General features: G+C 49.7%; 1 protein-coding gene across 1 annotated transcript; it reads right to left on the reverse strand.

Moving 5' to 3' along the window:
* Window positions 1-9,282: 9,282 nt before the first annotated feature.
* On the reverse strand, window positions 9,283-19,615 carry ASIP (agouti signaling protein). Its single transcript, XM_054391941.1, has 4 exons — window positions 19,602-19,615; window positions 14,830-14,984; window positions 10,743-10,804; window positions 9,283-9,459 (listed from the first exon to the last, which is right to left on the reverse strand). Exons 1-4 carry the CDS (start codon window positions 19,613-19,615, stop codon window positions 9,283-9,285), a joined length of 408 nt encoding a protein of 135 aa, XP_054247916.1.
* Between the last annotated feature and the right edge of the window lie 4,962 nt (window positions 19,616-24,577).

Raw genomic sequence — 24,577 nt, forward strand, 5'->3', positions numbered from 1 at the left:
CATGCTAAAGAACTTCTTCCTCCTCTCCAGTCTCAATCTCCCCTCTCCCAGCTCAAAGCCATTGTCCCTTGTCCTGTCACTCCCAGCTCTTGTAAAAAGTCCCTCCCCAGCTCTTCTGTAGCTCCCTTCAGGTGCTGGAAGGCTGCTCTAAGGTCTTCCTGGAGCCTTCTCTTTTTCAGGCTGAACAACCCCAATTCTCCCCACAGGAGAGATTCTCCAGCCCTCTGATCATCTTCATGGCCTCTCCTGGACCACCTTCAGCAACTCCAGGTCCTTGTGCTGGGTCCCCAGAACTGGAGGCAGTGCTTCAAGTGGATTTCAGCAGAGCAGGACAGGGTCCCCTCTCTGTGCTTCTGCTCACACTGCTTTGGATGCAGCCCAGCACATGGTTGGCTGCAAGCACAGCCTAACCATTCATGAAAGCTTGTGACCTGCAAGCCAGCTGAGAAAAAGCAAAACCAAACCAAAGACTGAAAGAAGAAGAACAACAACAGTTCTGCAGGAAAAAAAATACTTCCAGGAGTTAATAGGATGAAATAAAGGGTTTAACATTTTGCAGCATCCTTTTGAACTGGATGGGGACTGACAGCCCTTCCTGCTTTTCTAATGCCCTGGAATTCCATACCAGAGGGATTAAGCTCTTCATCTTCTTCAATAAGCTCTTAATTTTAAGATTTGGTAAGGCTATGATGAAGTTTTTACTTCTTGTTCCATCTGTAGAGCACAGAGACATTTTTCTGCAAACCTCTTACTTTTCTATATCACTCTGGGTTTGATTTCATCAGTTGGGGAAATAATTTCCACAAGGGAATATTGAATGGGCCTCATCCACAGGCATGGGCTTGATTGAAGAGCAGGATTTAGAAGCAAACTGAACAGCATCTTAATTGCAATGTTGCAGATGTTGGGAGCCAGAGTGTGTTTTGAGCCAGCAATTATTGCAGGTATCTGCTTTGCATTAACTTGATTTCCACTCAGAACAAACATTTGATGCTGCTGGTTTTCCTCCTGCCCAAAACTTGCTTCCTATGTGCATTTTATTAACAGCTGGATACAAACTCCTTTGGCAGTGAAAGCCTTTGCCTGTGGTGGTGTCTGACTTGCCACCAAGATGCCATTTTGCAAACAAAGATCAGCATCTCTGACTAAAACCTGGCACTTAGGAGCAAGCAGTGGTGATGGAGGAGTGTCATGGAATCAAAGAATCATTTCAGTTGGAAGAGCCCAACCCCCACCTCACTGCAGCCTCCTTGCAGGGAGCTGTAGAGAGCAGTGAGGTCTCCCCTGAGCCTCCTCCAGACTCTACACCCCCAGTTCCCTCAGCTGCTCCTCACCAGCCCTGTTCTCCAGACCCTTCCCCAGCTTGGTTGCCCTTCTCTGGACACTGTCCAGCACTTCAATGTCTTTCTTCTAGTGAGGGTCCCAAATCTGAACCCAGGATTCAAGGTGCAGCCTCACCTAAGCCAGAGTACAAGAGGACAATCCCTGCCCTGCTCCTGCTCCCACACCATTGCTGCTCCAGGCCAGGCTCCTGGTGGCCTTCTTGGCCACCTGGGCACCTCCTGGCTCCTGTTCAGCTGCTGTCAACCAGCACCCCCAGGTCCTTTCCTGCCAGGCAGTTTCCAGCCCCTCTGCCCCAAGCCTGGAGCTCTCATGGGGTTGTTGTGACCAAAGTGCAGAACTCAACACTTGGCCTTGTTGAATGTCACACAATTGGTCTCACTGCATTGATCCAACCTGACCTCATCCTCATCACCACTCCTGCCTAACTTGCTGTCTTCTGGGAAGTTCCTGGGACTTGCTGCCTTTCGATTCTATGCTGCCTTCAGTTGTTCAGCTCTGTGACAGGGCATGGCCAGGCTTGCTCTGGAGCAGAAAGCAGAGTGAGCCTGGATGCTCTCCTGGGCTCATTTCTGCTTCTTACTGTTAGTAATTCTTACCTTGTCTACACCTGGGGCAGCTGTGCAGAGTGAAGGGAAGCCCAGAAGTGAAAATTTTAGCTAAAGAATCTGCCAAACCCAGCAAAGGGACCCCAAGAACACTGTTATTAGCTAAACTGTCCTGAGAGATGAAGGTGTTTATTAAAGGCCCCAGAAGATTTGAGGTGATTCCAAGGGGCCTGGGCTAGATCACTAGGGAAGGTACATTTTTGTCTTTTCCTGCCTTTATATGTATTAAATGGATGCCAGATGTGAGTTGTGCTATGACACTGTTACAGCCATTTTAGGGCTCCCATATTTCAGAGCAGGATTTCATCCCAAAGGATTTCCTGGATAGAGATAAGTGTGCATGTGGAAAAATCTTGCAGAGATGCCTAAAGGCTCCTTCTCCTCTTTCTGGGAGAGGGACTCAGCCATATGTTGGCCATCTGCACATCAGCTGAGGACTCTGCCAATAAACTGATTTTATTACCATTGAAAATGATCTGCAGGCACCACATATCTAAGAAGGACACTTGGAGAAGGAGGGATTGCTCTCTCAGGCAGCCTAGTGTGTGTCTGGCCTTGTGCTGCTGCTCCAGATGGGGAGGGTCTCCTCTAGGTCCCATGTCACATCTGCCAGCCTGGCATGGGTGTTCCTGATGTCTCTAGGATGCCGCTGGGCACTTACAGCAGCGATGCTGAGCTGCTTGTTTGGTGAAAGTCACTTTCTGGGGGGCCAGGGACACAACAAATTTGTGTTAGGGGTTGGAAGGGACCTCTGGATATTGTTGAGTCCAAGCCCACTGCCAGAACAGGGTCACCCAGGGCAGGTCACACAGAACACATCCAGGTGGGTTTGAATGTCTCCAGAGCAGGAGACTCCACAACCTCTCTGGGCAGCCTGCTCCAGGACTCTGTTACCCTCACAGGGAAAAAGTTTTTCCTTCTGTTTCCATGGCACCTCCTCTGCTGCAGCTTGCCCCCAGTGCCCCTTGTGCTGTCCTTGGACATCCCTGAGCAGAGCCTGGCTCCAGCCCTGCACATCTTTATCCCCAGCAATGAGGGCAGCCCTCAGGCTCCTCTGCTCCAAGCCCCAAGCCTCATCTCCCTCATCCTGGCCTCACAGGGAGTTGTTCCACTGCCTGCAGCAGCTTTGTGCCTCTGTGCTGGACTCTTCTTAGCTCTTTGAAGGATGACTGTGCCAGAAGCAGAAAATACCTGCCCTGACCAGAAAAACCTAAACTAGCCCAGCATGCCAGTCTGACCTTTGGGTGTCTTTGCCTCTAGGGCAGGGTAATTTGCTGTGGAAGGGTGAGAATATTCCACCAGATCCTCTCCAGGTATAAAACCTCTCTCACTGTTGTTTGATGCACTGGAGATAGCTAATCAGCAATGGGGCTGCAAGCTCCTGCTGGCTTCAGGATCCTGTTGCTGCATCTGAAGAAATCAGGAGCATTGTTAAAGCATGTAAGGTAAGTTATGAGCAGAACATCTCAGGACCTTCACTCTGGAGCTTTCTGGAGCAGATGTCTTTTTTTGTTGTGCTCAAGAATGGCATTAAGCACATTATGAGCACTGGGATAGTACAGCAGGCCCTGTAATATCTGGAACTAACCTGGGTGAGGAGCCATGAGGTTTCACTTCCACTTTGCAAGCTTAAGGAGCTGGATGTGTTCCTAACTGAGAGTGATGAGATGCATGGCCAGTCCCTTATGTGCATTCCCATGCTCTCATAGAATGGTCCAGGCTGGAAGGGACTGCCAAAGCTCATCCAGTCCAACCCCCCTGCAGTCAGCAGGGACATCCTCAGCTAGATCAGGTTACCCAGGGCCTTGCTGAACCTCACCTTGAATATCTCAACCACCTCCTGGGCAACCTGTTGCAGTGTTCCACCACCCTCCTGGTGCAGAACTTGTTCCTCACATCCAATGCAAAGCTGCTCTGCTCTAGTTTGAAGCCATTTCCCCTGGTCCTGTCCCTGCAGGCTTTTGCAAACAGTCTCTCTCCATCCTTCATGTAGCTCCCTTCAGGTACTGGAAGGCTGCTCTAAGGTCTCCCCAGGAGCCTTCTCTTCTCCAGGTTGAACACCCCCAGCTCCCTCAGCCTCAGTGCTGTGCCTGCACTGATGAGAGCTAGATACTGTATTGAATAATCCCTAGTGGAGTCTGGGCACTAGCAGGACAAGAGCTGAAACAGCTCCTAGTGGGCATGGTACAAACAGAGAGGAAGGAGTCACTCACGCAGGGACCAAGATGCAGCACTGTCCATGTGTGGGTCCACCTGTGATGCCTCCCAGTTGCCTACAGATGACCACATTGTGACTTGCTAACTGTAGCCTTTAGCAGACTGGGGGACCTCACTCTGCCTTTGGTGGGGTGCCCATCACAAGTGCCATGGGACTTTGTCTCAGCCCCACAGCTGGGAAAGTTTGAGGTGGTTTGCATTGGTACTCAGCTGTGGAGAGGCCACTCCTTGAGTATTGTGCTCAGCTTTGGGCACCTCAATCCAAGAGAGATGTGGAGGTGCTGGAGCCAGGGCAGAGGAGGGCAAGGAAGCTGTGAAGGGCCTGGAGAAGAAATCTGGTGAAGAGCAACTGAAGGAGCTGGGGATGGTTAGTGTGAAGAGGAGAAGGCTGAAGGGAGACCTCATTGCTGTCTACAATTACCTGAAAGAGGGTTGTGGAGAGGTTGGTGCTGATCTCTTCTCCCAGGTCATTAGTGATAGATCAAGAGGGAATGGCCTCAAGCTGCAGGAGGGGAGGGTTAGACTGGACAGTAGGAAAAGTTATTTCCCAGCAAGAGTGGTCAGACACTGGCACAGGCTGCCCAGGGAGGTGGTGGAGTCCCCAAGCCTGGCTGTGTTTCAAGGTGGTTTGGATGTGGTGCTTGGGGCTATGGTTTAGGGGTGACCCTTGCAGAGTAGGGTCAGGGGTTGGACTTGGTGATCCTGAGGCTCTTTTCAACCTGAATGTTGCTGTGAGTCTGTGATTCAACACAGGAAGGAATCCTTTCTCTTTGACTCTTCAACCAACATGGGATTGTGTTTGGGAACGAGCAGCTGGTGGCTGTGCACTTTCAGTTCTGAAGATGAAGTGTCTGTGACCAATCTGTTCCCAGGCACTCTGGTGGCAATTGGGACCTTGCAATGGGGTAACCATAGGAGGCCATCACATGCATTGCCTTCTGTGTGCTGGAGATGGCTGTTTGGAGAAGGGGAATGGTTTCTGAGCTCAGAAGTAGACGGGAAAGAAAAAAAGCATTTGTTAGGGGAGTCAGTTTGTAATTATTCTCTTGTTCTGCCCTGATTCTGTGACTCAGAGTTGTGCCTTGGAGTTAAACAGTGTGCTGGATGTGAGCAAATGAGAAATTGGTCTGCTTAGAGTGCCTGTGGAGTCACTGCTGGCCATGGAATGGTCTCTATTCAACTCAAAATGCTTTGATGAAGAATGTTCTGATTGAATGCTTTCCTGCATTGGCTTTGCATGTCACTGAATGTCTGCACTCCTCCTCTGAGTGACCTCAGGGCTGCAGACTCACCAGGAGCACATCCCACAGTACTCTGCATGTCACTGAATGTCTGCACTCCTCCTCTGAGTGACCTCAGGGCTGCAGACTCACCAGGAGCACATCCCACAGTACTCTGAAAAGCATCTTTGCTGTAAGAGCAAAGAGGTTTGTTTTCCTTCTGGGGTTTCCAAGAGGGTTGCAGCAATTAGCCTGGAAAATTGTGAAGTGTTTGGAGCTAGTTTGAGACAGCCATTGGGATGTTTACTCTGCCCTTTGTTTTCTCCATCGGGATAAACCTGGATTTAACAGCCTTTGAGTGTGACAATAAGCAATCAAGCTATGACTTTGGATGGGGGAAACACAGAGTTTCTTTTCAATTCACACAAGCCAGGCAGTATTTGGAAAAGCTAATAGTGATTTATTTGTGCTTAATCCTACCAAGCTTGTAATTGGTCATTAGTCTCCAGGAGCAAACTGGTTCTGTCATGGAGCATTGCTGACTCTGTCTCTAAGCTTGAACTGCAGGAAGCTTTTGCTTTGGTATGTGATGAGTGAAACTGAAACAACTCCGTCCTTGCCATGTGGTTGTTTCACCATCCCTCTGCTGGTGACATTTCAGAGAGGTCCCTCGGGGAGCTCTCAGACTTCCAAACAGCTCCTCAGGGTCAATACCTGCTCAGACTAAATACAGGAAGCAAGTGCTAGGTGCAAACGTTTTACTGATGTCTATAGCCTATCAATACCTCATGCATGCCCCAGAAAAGTCACTCAAGCTACTAACAGAGTACTTGATATATGTTCATTTTATAGATATTCTTTCTATAGATGTTCTTTCTGTAGATATTCTTTCTATAGATGTTCTTTCTAATCAATTGCAGTTACCAAAATAATAAACCAAAAATAAAATAAAGCAGCTTATTAATAGGTCACATTTGTCAAAATGCACTACAGAGAAAAGCTCTGCTCAAAAATCTGTGCAGATGTGTAGAAAACCAAACCTCCTCCCTCCCATACCACAGGAGCTTTCCTTTTCCTTCACTGCATGCATGGTCCCAGGTTTTGTTTTGCTGGTTGCCTCCCATGCCTACTATCATCTCACCCTGGCTCCCATGCCTGCCATCTCACCCTGGCTCCCATGTCTTCCATCTCACCCTGGCTCCCATGTCTTCCATCTCACCCTGGCACCCATGTCTTCCATCTCACCCTGGCTCCCATGCCTGCCATCTCACCCTGGCACCCATGTCTTCCATCTCACCCTGGCTCCCATGCCTGCCATCTCACCCTGGCTCCCATGTCTTCCATCTCACCCTGGCTCCCATGCCTGCCATCTCACCCTGGCACCCATGTCTTCCATCTCACCCTGGCTCCCATGCCTGCCATCTCACCCTGGCTCCCATGTCTTCCATCTCACCCTGGCTCCCATGTCTTCCATCTCACTCTTCACCATTTTCATTCATGATCTGCAGGGTGGGGCAGTGTACCCTCAGCATGTCTGCAGGTGATACAAAACTGGAAGGAGTGGAGGATGCAGCAGAGAGAGGGTCCTGCTGGCCTCCAGAGGGACCTTGGCAGTCTCACAGAAACCTGCTGCAGTTCAAGCAGGAGGAGCAACCCCACAGGTGAATGTGTGCTGGAAAGCAGCTTTGCAGAACAGGACCTGGGGGTCTTGCTGAAGACCAAGTTGAACAGGAGCCAGCAGCCCTTGTGGCAAAGAAGGCAAATGGTGTCCTGGGTTGCATTAGGAGGAATATTGCCAGCAGGTCAAGGAGGTGATCCTTTCCCCCTGCTCAGCACTGGTAAGGCCACACTTAGACTACTGTGTCCAGTGCAGGGCTCTCCAGGTTGCCTTTTACCTAGTACTAGATGGGTCCAAATTCTGATTGCTAAGCCCATTGCCATGTGGCATTCCTCCTTCTCATCCTCTTCTTATCACAACTGAATGGCTTACAGATTCCTGAGCCAGGATATCAAAGACAGACTTAGGCACATTTACAGGGCTCCAAGCTTCATCTGTGACAGCTGATGTATTTTATCACAAATAAGCAGCACAGTGGCTTCCTGTTATCAGTTGGCCTCTCTCTGAGATTATTCTCTGCAGATCTAGATATATATCTTCAAGATGAACAAACATTTCTGTCAGCATTTGACCTCTCTTTTGAGAGATTTTGTACTGGTTGTTAGAAGAAGAAAGCCTTTATCCCCTTTAGAGTGTCATCTGTATCATCTTTGCTTGCCTTGAAGACTTTTCTAGCCCTCAGCTGTGCTTAGAAATGAATCAATAAAGAAATTTCCTCTCAATTAGTCCTGCAGAGAGCCATTAGAAAAGTGATGGTTAGAAAAACTACATCTGACTGTGACAGCCTTGGTAGGGACACTGGCAGACAGTTGGAGTGACCATGGAAGAGGGTTTTAGCCCTGAGTGTGGACATGGCTCCTGTGGTGCCAGGCAATAGCAGTGGGACACAGGGAAAATCCTCACATCAGGAAAGCCTCACTGAAGAAAAAAGAGCATAGGGGAGTGGGGGAGAGGAACATTGTAGATATAGAACAGAGGAAGTAAAAAGAGCTGGAGTCTGGCAGGTGAAGGGCCATCATTGTTGGGGACAGCTTCTGGGTTTGTTTCCTCCTTGCCTGGGACCTACCACATCTGTACTTTAACCAAGAAGAGGTTTCCTCCTGTGCCACCTTCACAGCAAAGAGCTTCAAGAACAAGAGAGAAATGTCTTCTAGATACCTGTTTGCTTCTGCCTTGAGCTCCAGCCACACCTTCAGAGCTGTTTCTGAGCCTCTAAGGGTTGACACAGCTCTCAGGTTTGTATTTTTTGACCTGTGGTCACTGGTTGTGTGCAGCAGGTGGAGACTGTCACTGAAATTCACCCTTGGGGTAGGTGCTGGAAGGTGTCCATAGTAGAAGAGGCAAAGAAAGAGGTCAATTGCTGCAATGGTTTTCTTCAAGATGTGCTTCTGGGGTACATATTCCACTTTCTGCTGATCTTTGCTTTCCTCCTCAAAGTCCTGGATATGTGTCCCTGCTTTTGGGCTCCATATGCACTGTGCCCTTGGCAGCAGGAGAAGAAGGACTGAGGACTCTGTTCCTGTGGATATGACTGGGGAAGGAAATTCTGACGTTCAAGTCCTGAGGCACAGACACATCCAGGGTTCAAATATCTACCCTGGTGATACTGGTTAGTGGTAGAATGACTAAGTGCCCTGGAGCTGGGTAGTGTTCAGCTGGAGATGATTGAAAAAAAGCCTTCTTGGCTTGGATCTGTCTTTGCAGGTAGAACAACCTGTGGAAGTTCTCATCCTGCTTTTGAATGCTGAGTGAAAAGGGATTTCACCCTGAAACATTCAAAGCATCATCTTTTGGCTGTGTTGGAGGCTGCTGCTGTGCTGTCCTAGTAGGCAAACCCAGGCTTTGGTCCTTCCCTGGATGACCCAGTCCTGGCTTAGGGTGGCTGTTTCTGTGCCATCCCTGAGGGCTTTGTGGTGCTGGTTAATGTGGTTAATTAACCAGAGGACCATTCAAAAAGACCCAAACCCAACCTCCAGACAAACCAGAACCCCCCAAACCAACAAGAGCCTAGATTTCTTCTTAAAAACACAGATCAGTATTGTTAAGAATCCTTGTCCAATGCCAGTCTCCATGGTTGTGTGCTCCCTGGAAAACTCACCCATGATAGTTTTAACCCCACCAGAAGAAAGCATCATCCCTTTAAATTTGAAGAGGGGCAAGTCCAAGCTGCCAGCTTCAAAACTCTCTACTTAGATTACAAATATGCATGGAGCAGTTTGAAATAGACACTTGAGAAGCTAATGAAAGGCAGAAGCCCTTATTGTGTTCCCAGCTTGGCTTAGCACTTTGGGTTTAACATCAGACACTGACAGATGGTCTGGAAAATCCGGCACTTGCACAAGGCACAGTAGTTGCAACATGAATTCAAGTGTGGTTTGCAGGTTTTGAAGTTTGGCACACAGTCAGCAGCTGGGGTGGGCCTTGGTTTTGGAGGTGTCCTCAGCTGAGCATTTTTCTAGGAGAGAAAACCAGGAAAATTCATCTAGATGTGAAATGAGACTGGGTCAGGGCAAAGGAGAGGTGAGAAGGAAGGGAACTGACAGAGCTCTTGGCCTGAGATGAGCAGGCAGTGGCCAGCAGTGAGACCCTTAGATGAGTGGCAATGGAGATATGTGGTGGGACTGGATCATGGGCAATGCTGCCTTGGGACCAGCCTGCCACTCCAAATGGTGAACCTCATGAGCCCCAGACTGTTGGAAAATGCTCTGCAGGGAAGAGAGTGGCAGCAGAGGTGCAAGGGGCACAAGGATCTGCAAGGACAACGACGTTAGCAATGAAATTGAGGAAGGAATTACACTTGGAGCCCCAAACTTTTCACATGGAAGAGCAAAACCTCCCTGCCAAGCCTTGGGGCTGGTATCCACTTTGTTTGCTGAGCTACAAGGCTGAGAGGGAGGGCAGGAGGCTCGGCAGTGCTCCTCTCTGTGTGTTTGCTCAGTGATCTTTTGCACGTCGGATGTGTGCATGGGAAGCCTTCGCTGCAGACACAGCTCAGTGAGCTGAAAAGGATCTCTCAGCCTAGCCAAGGATGCTGCTTCTCTCTCTGTGATTTGAAAGGTGGAAGAATGTTTGGGTGATCAGCATGTGCCCGGGGTCTAGGAGAGGCCTCTGGAGCCCTCCAGCTGCAGACACCCGATGCACTTTTTGAGCGTGGGAGTTTCAGTTTAAAGGTGAAAGGTTTTGTGGTCCCTAAAAGCCTGAGGAGCTTTGAAGCCAAAAGTCTTTGATGCAGCTTGATTGCAAGAGCATCCTTCTTTGAGCTGAAGGTGGAACTGAATGACATTCAGAGGTCCCTTTCAACCTGGCTCTTCCTGTTAATTTAGGAAGTGCTGCAGAGATTCATAGAATGGGTTGGGTTGGAAGTGACCTTAAAGATCATCCAGTTCCAACCCCCAGCCATGGGCAGGGACACCTCCCACTAGACCAGGATGCTCAAGGTGCCATCCAGCCTGGCTGGATACAAATACCTGCACCAGCTCAAAGTTCAAGTACCTGGACTAGAGAAAAACCAAAATCAAACCTACCAAGACCCCCTAAAACCAAACCAAAGCCTTTAACCAATATCACATCACAGTGCTCTTTCCACCATGAATGTTTTGTAGCTACCAGCATAGAATTTTAGGTCCATAAACTGTGTGCAAGTGATTTAAATCAGGCAATGGCTGTAAAGGCACTGAGGGAAGGGACAGAAGTCATAAACCATTCTAATTCACCAAGGTTTTCTGAACATTCACCTACCTTGGAAGATTTCCTGTTCTCTGCCTCTTTCCTGCTGACTTTCTGGGATCTTTTAGTTAAATCTTCAAAGAGAGTAGCACAACAGAATATTAAATTTATTTCACTCCCAGCCCCTGCCAAAAGTCCCTCCCCTGGAGCTCCTTTCGGGCACCGGAAGGCTGCTCTAAGGTCTCCCTGGAGTCTTTTCTTTTCCAGGCTGAACAGCCCCAAGTCTCCCAGCCTGTCCCCATAGGGCAGGTTCTCCAGTCCTCTGATTATCTTTGATGATGTCATTAAACAGAGATCTAGACACTGCTGGGGTGTATGAGGGCTTAGTAAAGAAGACAATGATGCAGAATGGGCAGATGAGAGGGAAATTTTGCATCCAGTTCTGGGCTCCCCAGTTCAAGAGGGACAAGGACAGCATTCAGCAGAGGGCTCCAAGGATGCTGAAGGGACTGCAGCACTGCCTGGGGAGGAGAGGCTGAGAGCCCTGGGGGTGTTCAGTCTGGAGAGGAGAAGGCTGAGAGGGATCTGATCAATGTCTATCAATAGCTGAGGGCTGGGGGTCAGGAAGGGAGGGACAGGGACAGGGACAGGCTCTGCTCAGCTGCACCCTGGGATAGCACAAGGGGCAAAGGATATAAACTGCAGCACAGGAGGTTCCAGCTCAACATGAGGAGGAACTTCTCACTGTGAGGGTGCCAGAGCCCTGGAGCAGGCTGCCCAGAGAGGTTGTGGAGTCTCCTTCTGTGGAGCCTTTGCAGCCCTGTCTGGATGTGTTCCTGTGTGACCTGTGCTGGATTCTATGACCCTGCTCTGGCAGGGGGGGTTGGAGTCTAAGTTCTTCAGAGGTCCCTTCCAACCCCTAACATCCTGTGAGCCTGTGGAACTGTGACCCTGTGAAGCAGAGAGCTGTGGGGTTTGACAGAAGAGTGCTGTCATCATCTCTCCCATAGCTCCTCTGGGTTCAGTAAAACTCTTGGGTTTGCCCCAGCTGCTCTCTGCTCTCATATTCCTCATCCTCTGCCCACTCTGTTTTCAACAGCTGCCCAGCTGAGCAGTTCCTTACTGATCTCCTCTGTGGCACTTTGGGAAAATGTAAATAGAGGTTTGTGATAAATGCTGCCAGCTGCTAACTGCTGCTGATCCAGCTGTGCCTGGAAGTGCTACAAGCAGCACATATTAATTAGGTGATTGCTTGTTTTGCTAGCTGATGAGAGACAATCCTCTGCTTACCTTTTATGAGGTGATTTAATTCCAGCCTCAGGCTGCACTGAATTTGAACCAGGCAGATCACCTTTGGATGCCATGAGCACTGTGGCTGACTGACAGCTGTGCAAACAGCTAGTTGCAAATGAGTTTTATTACTCAAGTATGGCTACAGCAAGGTTTAAACACTGAGCTGTAACCCCAGGGAGTGCCTTCATCTCTGCTCAGTGTGCCCGACAAAAGGAACAGGACTTGGTAGAAGAAAAATGTCACAGGGATAGGAAGGAAGCTCTCTCTGAAATATTTAAACCAAGGTGACAAGAACTTTTTCTGTTAGCTTGTACAAAAATAGATCCTGTGGATCAATGTGATAAATTGTGACTGATAGATTGTGAAGCATCAGTATCAGTACAGGCTGGGGACTGACCTGTTGAAAGCAGTGAAGGGGAAAAGGCCCTGGGCATGAGCCAGCAATGTGCTCTGGTGGCCAAGAAGGTCAAGGGACTCCTGGGATGGATTGGAAGGGCTGTGGTTAGTAGGTTGAGAGAGGTTCTCCTGCCCCTCTACTCTGCTCTAAATATTGTGTCCAGTTCTGGGCCCCTCAGGTCAAGGAGGACCTCAGGGAACTGCTTGAGAGAGTCCAGCACAGAGCCACAAAGATGCTGCAGGCAGTGGAACATCTTCCTCAGGAGGAGAGCCTGAGGGAGCTGAGGGCTCTGTAGCTTGGAGAGGAGGAGCCTGAGGTTGACCTCATTGCTGGGGATAAAGATGTGCAGGGGGAGTGCCCAGAGGCTGGAGCCAGGCTCTGCTGGGGGATGCCCAAGGACAGCACAAGGGGCAGTGGTGGAAGCTGAGGCAGAGGAAGTTCCATGGAAACAGGAGGAAGAATTATTTCCCTGTGAGGGTGACAGAGCCCTGGCACAGGCTGCCCAGGGGGGTTGTGGAGTCTCCCTCTCTGGAGATATTCAAGACCTGCCTGGATGTGTTCCTGTGTGACCTGCTCCAGGTGACCCTGCTCTGGCAGGGGGTTGGACTGGATGAGCTTTGGAGGTCCCTTCCAGCCCCTCACATCTCTGACTCTGTGAAATTGGCAGTATCAGGAGAGGAGGAGGCTGTGGTTACTTAACCACACTTCTAATAGTTGCTCTGAATCAGTTGTTTCTGTGGCAGTGATGAGACATAGAATTGTCAGGGATGGAAGGGACCTCAAGGCTCAGCCAGTTCCAACCCCCTGCCATGGGCAGGGACACCTCACACCACAGCAGGTTGCTCACAGCCACATCCAGCCTGGCTGCAAAAACCTCCAGGGATGAGGCTTCCACCACCTTCCTGGGCAACCTCTGCCAGGCTCTCACCACCCTCATGGGGAAGAACTTCTTCCTAACATCCAATCTGAGTCTATCCATTTCTTTTTTTGTTCCATCCCCCCCACTCCTATCACTCCCTGACACCCTCAAAAGTCCCTCCCCAGCTTTCTTGTAGCCCCCTTCAGATCCTGGAAGGCCACCAGAAGGTCTCCTGGGAGCCTTCTCCTCTCCAGACTGCACAACCCCAACTCTCTCAGGCTGTCCTCAGAGCAGAGCAGCTCCAGCCCTCTGCTCATCCTTGTGGAGGATCCATCTCAGAGCCCCAAACAACCTGACCTGGAATGGTTCAAGGGATGCCTCTCTGGGCAACTTGGGTCAGTGTCTCACCATCCTCAGTACCTCAGAGAACTTCTGATTTCTCTGCCACAATAGGAGATCTTTGAAAAACCCCAGAAGAGCTAAGTTCAACTCCTTCTCTTTGCACCAGACTTGGACAGGAAGTTTTATGCCATAGGAACAGAAACCAACTTCTCCTGGGTAGCAAAAGATTTACAGCCTGGTGGTGCCTGAAGTCAAGTTGGTTAAAAACAAACAGAAGCTGCCTGACTTGATTTATTGGGGGTTGTTTTGTTTTGTTTTGTTTTACCCCAAAGTGTGGTTTCTCACATTGCCATTCCTGGATGCCTTTGGTTGTGTTGTAGCTGCAGTTCTGCCCTCTGCTGAGGAATTAGTATCAGGAATGGCAGCCTTGCAGCACAGGATCCAAAGGTCCTTCTGGCCAGGCAATTCTGTTCGCTGTGTGTCTAGTTCATCAGGGAAGGAAGAATAAACTGCACCAGGAGAGGCTGGGAGGTGATCTGCTGGAGAGCAGCCCTGAGGAGAAGGAGCTGGGAGTGCTGGTGGGTAACAAGTTCTGCATGGGACAGAAATGTGCCCTGGGGGCCAAGAAGGCCAATGGGGTCCTGGGGGGCATTCAGAGGAGTGTGGCCAGCAGAGCCAGGGAGGTTCTCCTCCCCCTCTGCTCTGCCCTGCTGAGACCTCCCCTGGAATATTGCAACCAGGTCTGGGCTCCCCAGTTCAGGAGGGACAGGGATCTGCTGGAGAGAGTCCAAGGGAGGGCTCCAAGGATGCTGAAGGGACTGGAGACTGCCTGGGGAGGAGAGGCTGAGAGCCCTGGGGGTGTTCAGTCTGGAGAGTAGAAGGCTGAGAGGGATCTGATCAATGTCTATCAATAGCTGAGGGCTGGGGGTCAGGAAGGAAGGGACAGGGACAGGCTCTGCTCAGTTGTGCCCTGGGATAGGACCAGGGGCAAAGGATATAAACTGCAGCACAGGAGGTTCCAGCTCAACATGAGGAGGAACTTCTGCACTGTGAGGGTCCCAGAGCCCTGGAGCAGGCTGCCCAGAGAGGTTGTGGAGTCTCCTTCTGTGGAGCCTTTGCAGCCCTGTCTGGATGTGTTCCTGTGTGACCTGTGCTGGATTCTGTGCTCCTGCTCTGGCAGGGGGGTTGGTGATATTCAAAGGTCCCTTCCAACCCCTCACATCCTCTGATCCTGTGAGCCTCTGATCTGGCAGCAGGGTTTTACTGACCTACAATGGAGATGGGAGGGAGATCTGAGAGGTTCATTTTGTTGCTCTTGGATGGGTTGCATTCTGTCTTCTCTTCGATCACCATGTGAGAGTCAGCAGTTCTGAGCACGCTGTAGCACAGCAGCAGGCTGAGGAAGAGGTTCTTGCTTTCCATCCTGGGGAGGGAGAATTCCATTGGCATGAAACCCAGAGCTGGTCAGAACCTGTTTACAGGGAAGAAGCAAGGATACACATCTCAGCAATGGTTTTCTGTCATGCTGTGCAGCTTTAGCAAGGTACTTCTGACAAGGCTTGGGTTTCAGGGAACTGATGGAGAGTGTTCAATAGAGAGCTATGAGGATGATGAAGGGACTGGAGCCTCTCTCTGATGAGGAAAGGCTGAGAGCCCTGGGGCTGTTTAGTCCAGAGAAGAGAAGGTTCAGAGGACTCTTATCATTGTCTACAAATATCTGAAGGGTGGCTGTCAGGAGCCAGGCTCTTTGCAGTGATGCTCAGTGACAGGATGAGAGGCAGTGGGTGTAAGCTCAATCACAGGAAATTCCATTTCAACATGAGGAAAAACTTCTTTACTGTCAGGGTACTGGAGCCCTGGAACAGGCTTCCCAGAGAGGTTGTGGAGTCTCCTTCTCTAGAGGTCTTCAAAACCTGCCTGGCTGTGTTCCTGTGTGACCTGCCCTGGGTGACCCTGCTCTGGCAGGAGGGTTGGACTTGGTCATCTCTGGAGGTTCCTTCCAACCACTACCATCCTATGATTCTGTAATTTCAGAACTCTGCCTCTAACTGTTGAACATCTGAAGCTGCAGCTGTCTGTGAAGTGAAGCAATGCTGGCTCAGACTTAAAGCCTTGCTAGAAAGCTAAAAGATGAAGAATCTCTGCATCAGAAGAGCTTCAATCTAATCACTGCTGCCAAACTAAGGCTGGATGATGCTTGCTTGTACAGCCCTTGAGAGACTGCTTGAGCCTGGAAAATACAAAGATAGCTGAATATGCATCTGACCTGAAACTGACAGCAGCTGGCTGGGCAGGCAGCACTGCCTAAAGCAGCATGGGCTGGGGCTGTGTGCAGCAGAGGTCATGAAACTGAAAGATGTAGAAAGTGGAATAAGAAGTGAAGACGAGGAAAAAAATGAGCTTGGAACCTTGGACTTCATCTTTTATATCATCTCACAAAACTCTTGCCCAAGTTTGTACTTTTTTTTTCCTTGGGTGTGCATTAAATAGAGGTTTACTTCCCAATTTTGCTCATCATTTTCCCTCAGGGACTCACAAGAAGCTGTTGCAGGTAATGAAACCATTCTCTGTAGCTCCAGCAGGCTTCACATCTGCTTTTCTATGCAGACATAATTGCACAGAACCATAGAATGACAGAATGGCTCAGGTTGGAAGGGACCTCAGAGATCATCTCCTCCACCAGGGACACCTCTCAACCAGACTCAGCTCCTCAAGGCCTCATCCAACCTGGCCTTGAACACCCCCAGGGAGGAGGCAGCCACAGCCTCCCTAGGCAACCTATTTCAGAGTCCCAGGGTACTGAAGAACTTCTTTCTAAGCTCCAGGTTAAACCTACTCTCCCTCAGCTTCAAACCATTCCCCTTTGTCCTGTCTCTAGACATTATGAAAAGTCCCTCTCCAGCCTTCCTCCAGGATCCCTTCAGGCTGCCCTAAGCTCCCCCTGGAGCCTTCTCTTCTCCAGGCTGAACACCCCCAGCTCCCTCACCCTGTCCTCATAGCAGAGGTGCTCCAGCCCTTGGATCATTTTTGTGGCTCTCCTCTGGACTTCCAAGAGTTCATTTCCCTTTTTGAAGTCCTAAAATGGAGATGCAAATTGCTTTACCATTTGTTGCTTTCACGAAGCTCAGTTGTGCCAGGAGACCTCGAACAACTCAGTTGTTGTTTGCAGAGCCTTCGTCTAATGGGGTGGCGAAATCAAACCACTGAACTCGAGCCGCGGTTCAGGGAATTAACTTAATAGCTGACATGTGGCAGTGCCCTTTATTGTCCCAGGAATGTCAGAACGTTTAAAAGCAAATCGAAAGGAAGCATTTAATCCCCTGTGGACTGTCAGTAGGGATGCAGTAGCCTTTTCTCTGCTGTTTCCTCTCTCCTTTGTTGCAGCACCTTTAATAAGTAAATAAGGTATCGGAGCTCCTTAGCTCAGTTTTTGTCTCTCCCAAACACTTTTCCTCCGTGTAAACTTGGAAAATGACAGATGGTGTGAAGCAGTTTTTGGCTCATTTTAAGCTAGTTTTTCATAGAATCACAGAAATTGAAAGGGACCTCTGGAGATCATTGAGTCACTACCCCCCTGTCAGAGCAGGGCCACCCAGGGCAGCTCACACAGGAACACAGCCAGGTGGATTTTGGATGTCTTCAGAGAAGAAGACTCCACAACCTCTCTGGGCAGCCTTCTCCAGGGCTCCAGCACCCTGACAGTAAAGAAGTTTCTCCTCATGTTGAGGTGGGACTTCCTGGGTTTCAGTTTGTGTCCATTGCCCCTTGTCCTGTCACAGGACACCACTGAGCAGAGCCTGGCCCCTTCTGCTTGACACCACCCTGCAGGTATTTGTCACCATTGATCAGATCTCCTCTCAGCCTTCTCTTCTCCAGACCCTCACAGTGCAGAAGTTCCTCCTCATGTTGAGGTGGAGCCTCCTGTGCTGCAGTTTCCATCCATTGCCCCTTGTCCTATCCCAGGGCACAGTGAGCAGAGCCTGTCCCTGTCCCTTCCTTCCTGACCCCCAGCCCTCAGCTATTGATAGACATTGATCAGATCCCTCTCAGCCTTCTCCTCTCCAGACTGAACACCCCCAGGGCTCTCAGCCTCTCCTCCCCAGGCAGTGCTCCAGTCCCTTCAGCATCCTTGTAGCCCTCCCTTGGACTCTCTCCAGTCCTGTCCCTCTAGAACTGGGGAGCCCAGAACTGGACACTTCTTGATCACCTCCAGGGATGGGGACTCCACCACCTCCCTGGGCAGCCTGTTCCAATCCCTGACCACTCTTGCAGCAAAGAAATTTTTCCTAATCTCCAGCCTAACCCTTCCCTGGCATAACTTAAACCCCTTTCCTCTCATCCTGACCTTGGTTACTTGGGAGAAGAGACCAACACCAGCCTCACTCCAACCTCCTTTCAGGGACTTGTAGAGAGCAAGAAGATAACTTCTAGATTGTTTCACAGGCATCAGTGACACATTCAGTCATTACAAGGCTAAGCATCACCAAGAACTACCAATGGAGTCACAAGAAAGGAATCCAAAGTAAAAAAAATTCAGAAAAGGAGTTTGTGGTTAGAAAGCTACAATGGAACTGCAGCAAATGAGGAAGAGCAACTATGTGATGAAGTGCTGCAAAAACAATGCTTAGAACAAGTCAGGGGTTTGGTCTTCTGCTTGACTGCAACCAACCTTCTCAGTCTGGGTTTTTGCGACCTGCAGTGTTTGAGGTTGTCAGCCAAACCATTTACAGCATCTTAAGATGCTGTAAGATAAATAAAAATAAAAATAAGACTTTTTGAGGCCTTATTGAAGTGTGGTGCTGAAGAGAGGACTTCACATGATGCTGGAACCTCTTGGAAAAGTATTCTTTGAGCCTTTACCTTGAAACACTGGCCCAGGCTGCCCAGATAGGTGGTGGATGACTCACCCCTGGAACCATTCCAGCTGGGGTTGCTTTGGAGTCTGGATGGGTGGACTGTGCAGTGGATAAGGAATTGGTTGGATGATTGCATCCAAAAGGTAGTGGTCAATGGCTGCATGCCCAGGTGGAGATGGGTGATAAGTGGTGTCCCTCAAGGGCCTGTGCTGTTCAATCTCTTCATCAATGCTATAAACCAGACTGAGGCACCCTCAGCAAGTTTTCAGATGGCACCAAGCTGAGTGGTGCAGTTGATAAGACTGAAGGACAGGATGGCACCCAGAGGGACCAGAGGGGCATCCAGAGGGATCTGGACAGGCTGGAGAGGTGGCTGAGGAGACTCTCATGAGGCTCAGTAAGGCCAAGTGCAAGGTCCTGAACCCAGGTTGGGGCAACCCTCAATATAATCCAAGCTGGGGGTGATGAGATTGAGAGCAGCCCTGCAGAGAAGGACTTGGGGGTGCTGGTGGGGGAGAAGCTGGACAGGAGCCAGCAATGGGCACTGGCAGCACAGAAGGCCAAGGGCAGCCTGGGCTGCATCAAAAGCAGCGTGGCCAGGGATGGTGAGAGGGGATCCTGCCCCTCTGCTCTGCTCTGCTCTGGGGAGACCTCACCTGCAGGGCTGGGGCCAGCTGTGGGGACCCCAACACAAAAGAGACATGGGCCTGATGGAGTGGGTCCAGAGGAAGCCACCAAGATCAGAGGACTGGAGCAGCTCTGCTATGAGGCCAGGTTGAAAAAAAATTGGTCTGTCCAGCCTGGAGAAGAGAAGTCTCCAGGGAGACCTTAGAGCAGCATTTCAATACCTGATGGGGACCTACAGGCAGGCTGGGGAGGGACTGGCTTAGAATCACAGAATGTTAGGGGTTGGAAGGGACCTCCAGAGATCAAGTCCAACCCCCCTGCTCTAAAGTCTCCATGAAGCTCCAGGCTGACCAACCCGAACTCTCCCCATCTGTCTTCATAGAAATGTTCCAACCCCCTAAAGATTTTCTTGGTCCTAAGAGAGACATCTTCTGTCTTTTGTTTAAGTTTTAGTGATCCATTGTGCCTTGTAGCTTCTGACAGAAAGCTTTCTTCAGACAAATTTCTCTTCCCTTTCATGAGTTTAGTTCTTTTTTCCTCTTTCATTCTTACCCTACCTTGTCCTCATCATTTCCAGATGGATAATCCTGAGGAATGAAGCAGTGAAACTGGAGGAGATGCAGCACTGCAGAGGCCAAGTTCAAACACTTGAGCCTGAGAGCAAAAAAAGTTTCTGAAGTTAATGGCTTCTGAATTTCAAATCATGGAAGGGGAAGTCCTGGCTGTATTGATGACAGCATGACCAAGAGTGACAATGTGATGCAGCTGCAGAGAAAGCAAAATTCAGTCCTAGGATGATTCAGGAGAAATATTTGTAACAGAAATCTGAAAGCATTTCATATTGCAAGCAGGCTCTGGTCTTCATTTAGGGTATTGTGTCCAATTTTGGTCACCCATGTGGGGGGCAAAACTGCATTGAAATGGGAGTGGATGCCAGCAAAGTAGAATAAAATGATTACACAATGTCACTGCTGGAGGTAGATCAGCCAGCAATGGCTCCAGTTAGGCTGCCCTGGACACCCTGTTTCTTTGCACTCCACCTGATGTGACTTAGCACAGAGGCTGGTGCAGGGCCTCCAGTCCCTCCTGCCTGCTGATCACAGATGTGGGAACATTTTATTCACACCTGTGGGAAGGCTGCAATTTATCAGGCAGAAGGATCTTGTTCTGTGCCTCTGGAGTCAAATGTTCTTGAATGCTTGTGGTAGTTTTAGGCTATGCCTTTAAAATTTTTTCACAGGTCTTGAAGAGAAAAGTAGTAAAAATGTAAATACATCACTATTGGGTGTAAAAAGGAAAAATAATGATCATTCTAAACAGCTCTGGCCAGCCTCATCTAGTGTGAGGTGTCCCTGCCAATGGCAGGGGGGTTGGAACTAGATGATCCTTGTGGTCCCTTCCAACCCTGACTGATTCTATGATTCTATGATTCTATTCCACTGGAAGGATATTTTCCATAAGATTTGGTTCCCCAAACAATTTTTCTCTCCTCTTGCTTCTTTGCTGGGGAGATCCTAACTGGCTTTTGCTTTTCATTTTGGTTAAGTCTAATATATCTCTGCTTTTCTCTCTTTCCTTGTGTACAGGGGGGGAAGGGAGAGGCAGGGAGAGAGAAGCTGTTGCAGCTCCCCTGCTCTTTGGCCAGGGGGATGCTTGTGCTGGTTGTTAATGCTAAATATCTGTCAGTACTGTGACTGTTGTATATTTGGACACATCCATTCATTGCAGTTCATTGCAGACTGCAGGTTTGCCTGTGAATACAGCTTCCATTTGCTTCCAAACTGAGCTGCTCTGGCAAAGTTAATGTTGGGAGTGGGAATCTTCAACCCACCACAATGCCCTACTCTACCAAGCCCCCCTGGAGCAGCTCTGCTGTGAGCACAGGCTGAGGGAGCTGGGGGTGTGCAGCCTGGAGAAGAGAAGACCCCAGGGGGACCTTAGAGATGCCTTCCAATAGCTGAAGGGATCCTGCAGGAAGGCTGCAGAGAGACTTCTCATGAGGGTGTCTAGAGACAGGCCAAGGGAGAATGGTTTGAAGATGAGGCAGAGCAGGGTTAGACTGGAGCTGAGGAAGAAGTTCTTCAGTGCAAGGGTGATGGGATTCTGTAATAGGTTGCTCAGGAAGGTTGTGGCTGCCTCCTCCCTGGGGATGTTCAAGGCCATATTGGATGAGGCCTTGAGCAGCTGAGTCTAGTTGAGAGGTGTCCCTGCCCATGGTTGTGAAATCTCCTTCTCTGGAGGCTTTCAAACCCCACCTGGATGTGTAACTGTGCAGCCTGCCCCTGGGTGACCCTGCTTTGGCAGGGGGGTTGGACTCAATGATCTCTTAAGGTCCCTTCCAACCCCTAATATTTTGTGATTCTGATTAATAACTTTTTCCTTCAGGTCCCCACATCCTAGAGGAGTGCAGTAGCTGAAATCTGCAGGAGCACAGCCACCAATTACTGGGGAAAGGGAGTGATCAAAACCTGATGGCAGGCAGTCCCCAAATCCTGGAGGACTCAAATGCTCATAATTTGGACAGGTGGTTGTCCTGGGTTTGGCTAGGACAGGCTTAAGGTTCTTTGCTTTTTGTTTGTATGGTTCAGACTACAACTGAGAGTCCTAGTAGAAGAAAAAATTATCTGCCACATAAATTACTCTTCTCCCTTCTGTTGCTCATTTGGAGCCACCCCTGTCTGCTCACATGCTCTGTCCTTTGGTCAGGATGGACAGGACAACAAGCAGAGGTTTGAACTACAGGAGAAAAGGTTGAGGTAGAACCACAGAACTGCTTCAGCTGGAAAAGCCCTCTGAGGTCATCCAGTCCAACCACCAACCCACCACCACCATGGCCATTAGACCATGTCCCAAAGTGCCAAGGCCACAGGTTTCTTGAACATCTCCAGGGATGGTGACTCCACCACCTCCCTGGGCAGCCTGTTCCAGTGCCTGATGGAAAACATCTCCATTGTTCAGGATAGGGAAGCACCTGGAGATAATTATCCAGTCTCCAAGATTAGACATATGCCTGGCAGTCACTCTGGGATACCACTTCTCACATTTAAAAGTAACACAGATTAAAAAGAAAACCCAACTAATCCAAAACCAGATCAAATTACACCCTCCTAAAATCTATCCAGAGGGATGGTGCCTGCAAAGCAAAGGGTTGGATCCTTGCCTTGTCATACTGGTGGTAGAGCCCCTGTTACAAGAAGGATCTGGAGGTGCTGGAAGGTGTCCAGAGAAGGGCCATGAGGATGAGCAGAGGGCTGGAGCTGCTCTGCTCTGGAGACAGCCTGAGAGAGTTGGGGTTGTGCAGTCTGGAGAGGAGAAGGCTCCCAGGAGACCTTCTTGTGGCCTTCCAGGATCTGAAGGAGGCTACAGAAAAGCTGGGGAGGGACTTTTTAGGGTGTTGGGTACTGATAGGACTGGGGGGATCCAAGCTAGAGGAGGGGAGATTTAGATTAGAGGTTAGGAAGAAATTCTTCCCCATGAGAGTGGTGAGAGCCTGGCAGAGGTTGCCCAGGAAGGTGGTGGAAGCCTCATCCCTGGAGGTTTTTGCAGCCAGGCTGGATGTGGCTGTGAGCAACCTGCTGTGGTGTGAGGTGTCCCTGCCCATGGCAGGGGGTTGGAACTGGATGAGCCTTGAGGTCCCTTCCAACCCTGACAGCTCAGTGATTCTAGAGGCCATCACTGAGGATGGAGTGACATGGAAGTGTAGAAATAGACTCTGACAATGGATGTACCCAGACACAACTAATGCCAAAAGCAGCAGCTCTGGATGCTGGGAGCTGTTCTCAAGCAAAAGAGGCACAGAGGATCAGCCATTTCTGTGCCTGTTTGTGGGCATTGTGCCCATTTTGTGCTCAGTGGGAATGTTTTGCTTTTTTGCAAGTTGTTTTGTGGGTGCTGCCTGTTTACAGTGCTGTTGTGCTTCTGTGCTTGCAGAGGGTTTAGAAGTGGCTGTTAAACTGATTTAAAAGAGCTCTTGAGAAAGTAGCTGACAGGTCTGGTAAGACAATGTGCTGGCAAATGGCTCGGAGAGAGCAAAGCTGTAATAGATCTGCAGGCTTAGAAAAGCAAACACCATCATTGTGACTTCTACAACAGGCTACAGACCTTGCCTGGATTTCTTGGTTCTTGGTTTGTTCTTGGTTCTTGGTTCATTCTTAGTTAAACCAAATGAGAAAGTGTCTGGTAATTTGCTACTCTAAATTTGTCTTACTTCAAGGTCTAGGAACTGGATCCTTCTCAACATTTCTCTATGGACATCATAGAATCACAGAATTATTTGGGCTGGATAAAGTCGTCCAAGCTCATCCAGTCCAACCATCAACCCAATCCCACCATGGCCATCAAACCATGGCCCCAGGTGCCATGGCCACACATTTCTTGAACACCTCCAGGGATGGGGACTCCACCACCTCCCTGGGCAGCCTGTGCCAATCCCTGACCACTCTTGAAGCAAAGAAATTTTTCCTCATCTCCAACCTAACTCTTCCCTGGCACAATTTCAGGCCATTTCCTCTCCTATCACCTGATCCTAGGGAGCAGAGCCCAACCTCCACCTCACTGCAACCTCCTTGCAAGGAGCTGTAGAGAGCAATGAGGTCTCCCCTCAGCCTCCTTTTCTCCAGACTAAACACCCCCAGCTCCCTCAGCTGCTCCTCCCCAGCCCTGTTCTCCAGACTCTTCTCTGGACCTGCTCCAGCCCCTCAATGTCCTTCTTGGACTGAGGGGCCCAAAACTGACCCCAGCACTCAAGGTGGGGCCTCACCAGAGCTGAGCACAGGGGGACAAGCACAAGAGGATGCTGTAAGAGACAGTGTCAAAGGCTTCATTAAAGTCCAGTCAGACAACATCCACAGCCTGTCTCTCGTGCACCAAGCCTTGTTGTAGGACATCAGGTTCATCAAGCAGCACCCATGAACCCATGCTGGCTGGGCCTGGTGCCCTGCTTGTCCTGCCTGTGTGGTGCGATGGCACCTGCTCCATGACCTTCCATGGCACTGAGGTCAGACTCACAGCTCTGTAGTCCCCTGGGTCCTCCTTCCAGCCTTTCTTGTGCTTGGGTGTCATCTGGGACTTCCCAAGCTAGCCAGGACTGCTGGCAAAGGGTGGGAAGTGGCTTGGTGAGCACTTCCAGCAGCTCTCTCAGTACCATTGCATGTTCTCAGAAGATGGAGAACCAGCAAAGTGTCTGTCTTTGAAGCCTAGGAAGGAGTGAAGCTGTTGTTGCTTCATGTTCACTTCTCAAGGAAACAGCTATATGAATTTTTATGACCATATTCACTTGTGACAGCTTCCACATTGCTTTCATTAAGAGACATTACTCTTCTCTTTTTTTTTTTTTTGACATGTCCTTCTGTTCTCTGCCTATGCATGGCTAGATACAAGCTTCACAGACACAGATTCATGAGCTTTCCTCTTCGGATTCACAAAAGAGCAGCGACTGTCTTAGGTTTTGTTCTGTTTGTACATCCAGGAGCAGTTTGGCTTTGGTGTTACAACTGAGACATCTACGGGGTGAAGTTACTTTTGGTTTTAATGG

The sequence above is a fragment of the Indicator indicator genome, chromosome 24 (genome assembly GCF_027791375.1).
Source record: "Indicator indicator isolate 239-I01 chromosome 24, UM_Iind_1.1, whole genome shotgun sequence".
In the NCBI taxonomy this organism is placed as follows: Eukaryota; Metazoa; Chordata; class Aves; order Piciformes; family Indicatoridae; genus Indicator; species Indicator indicator.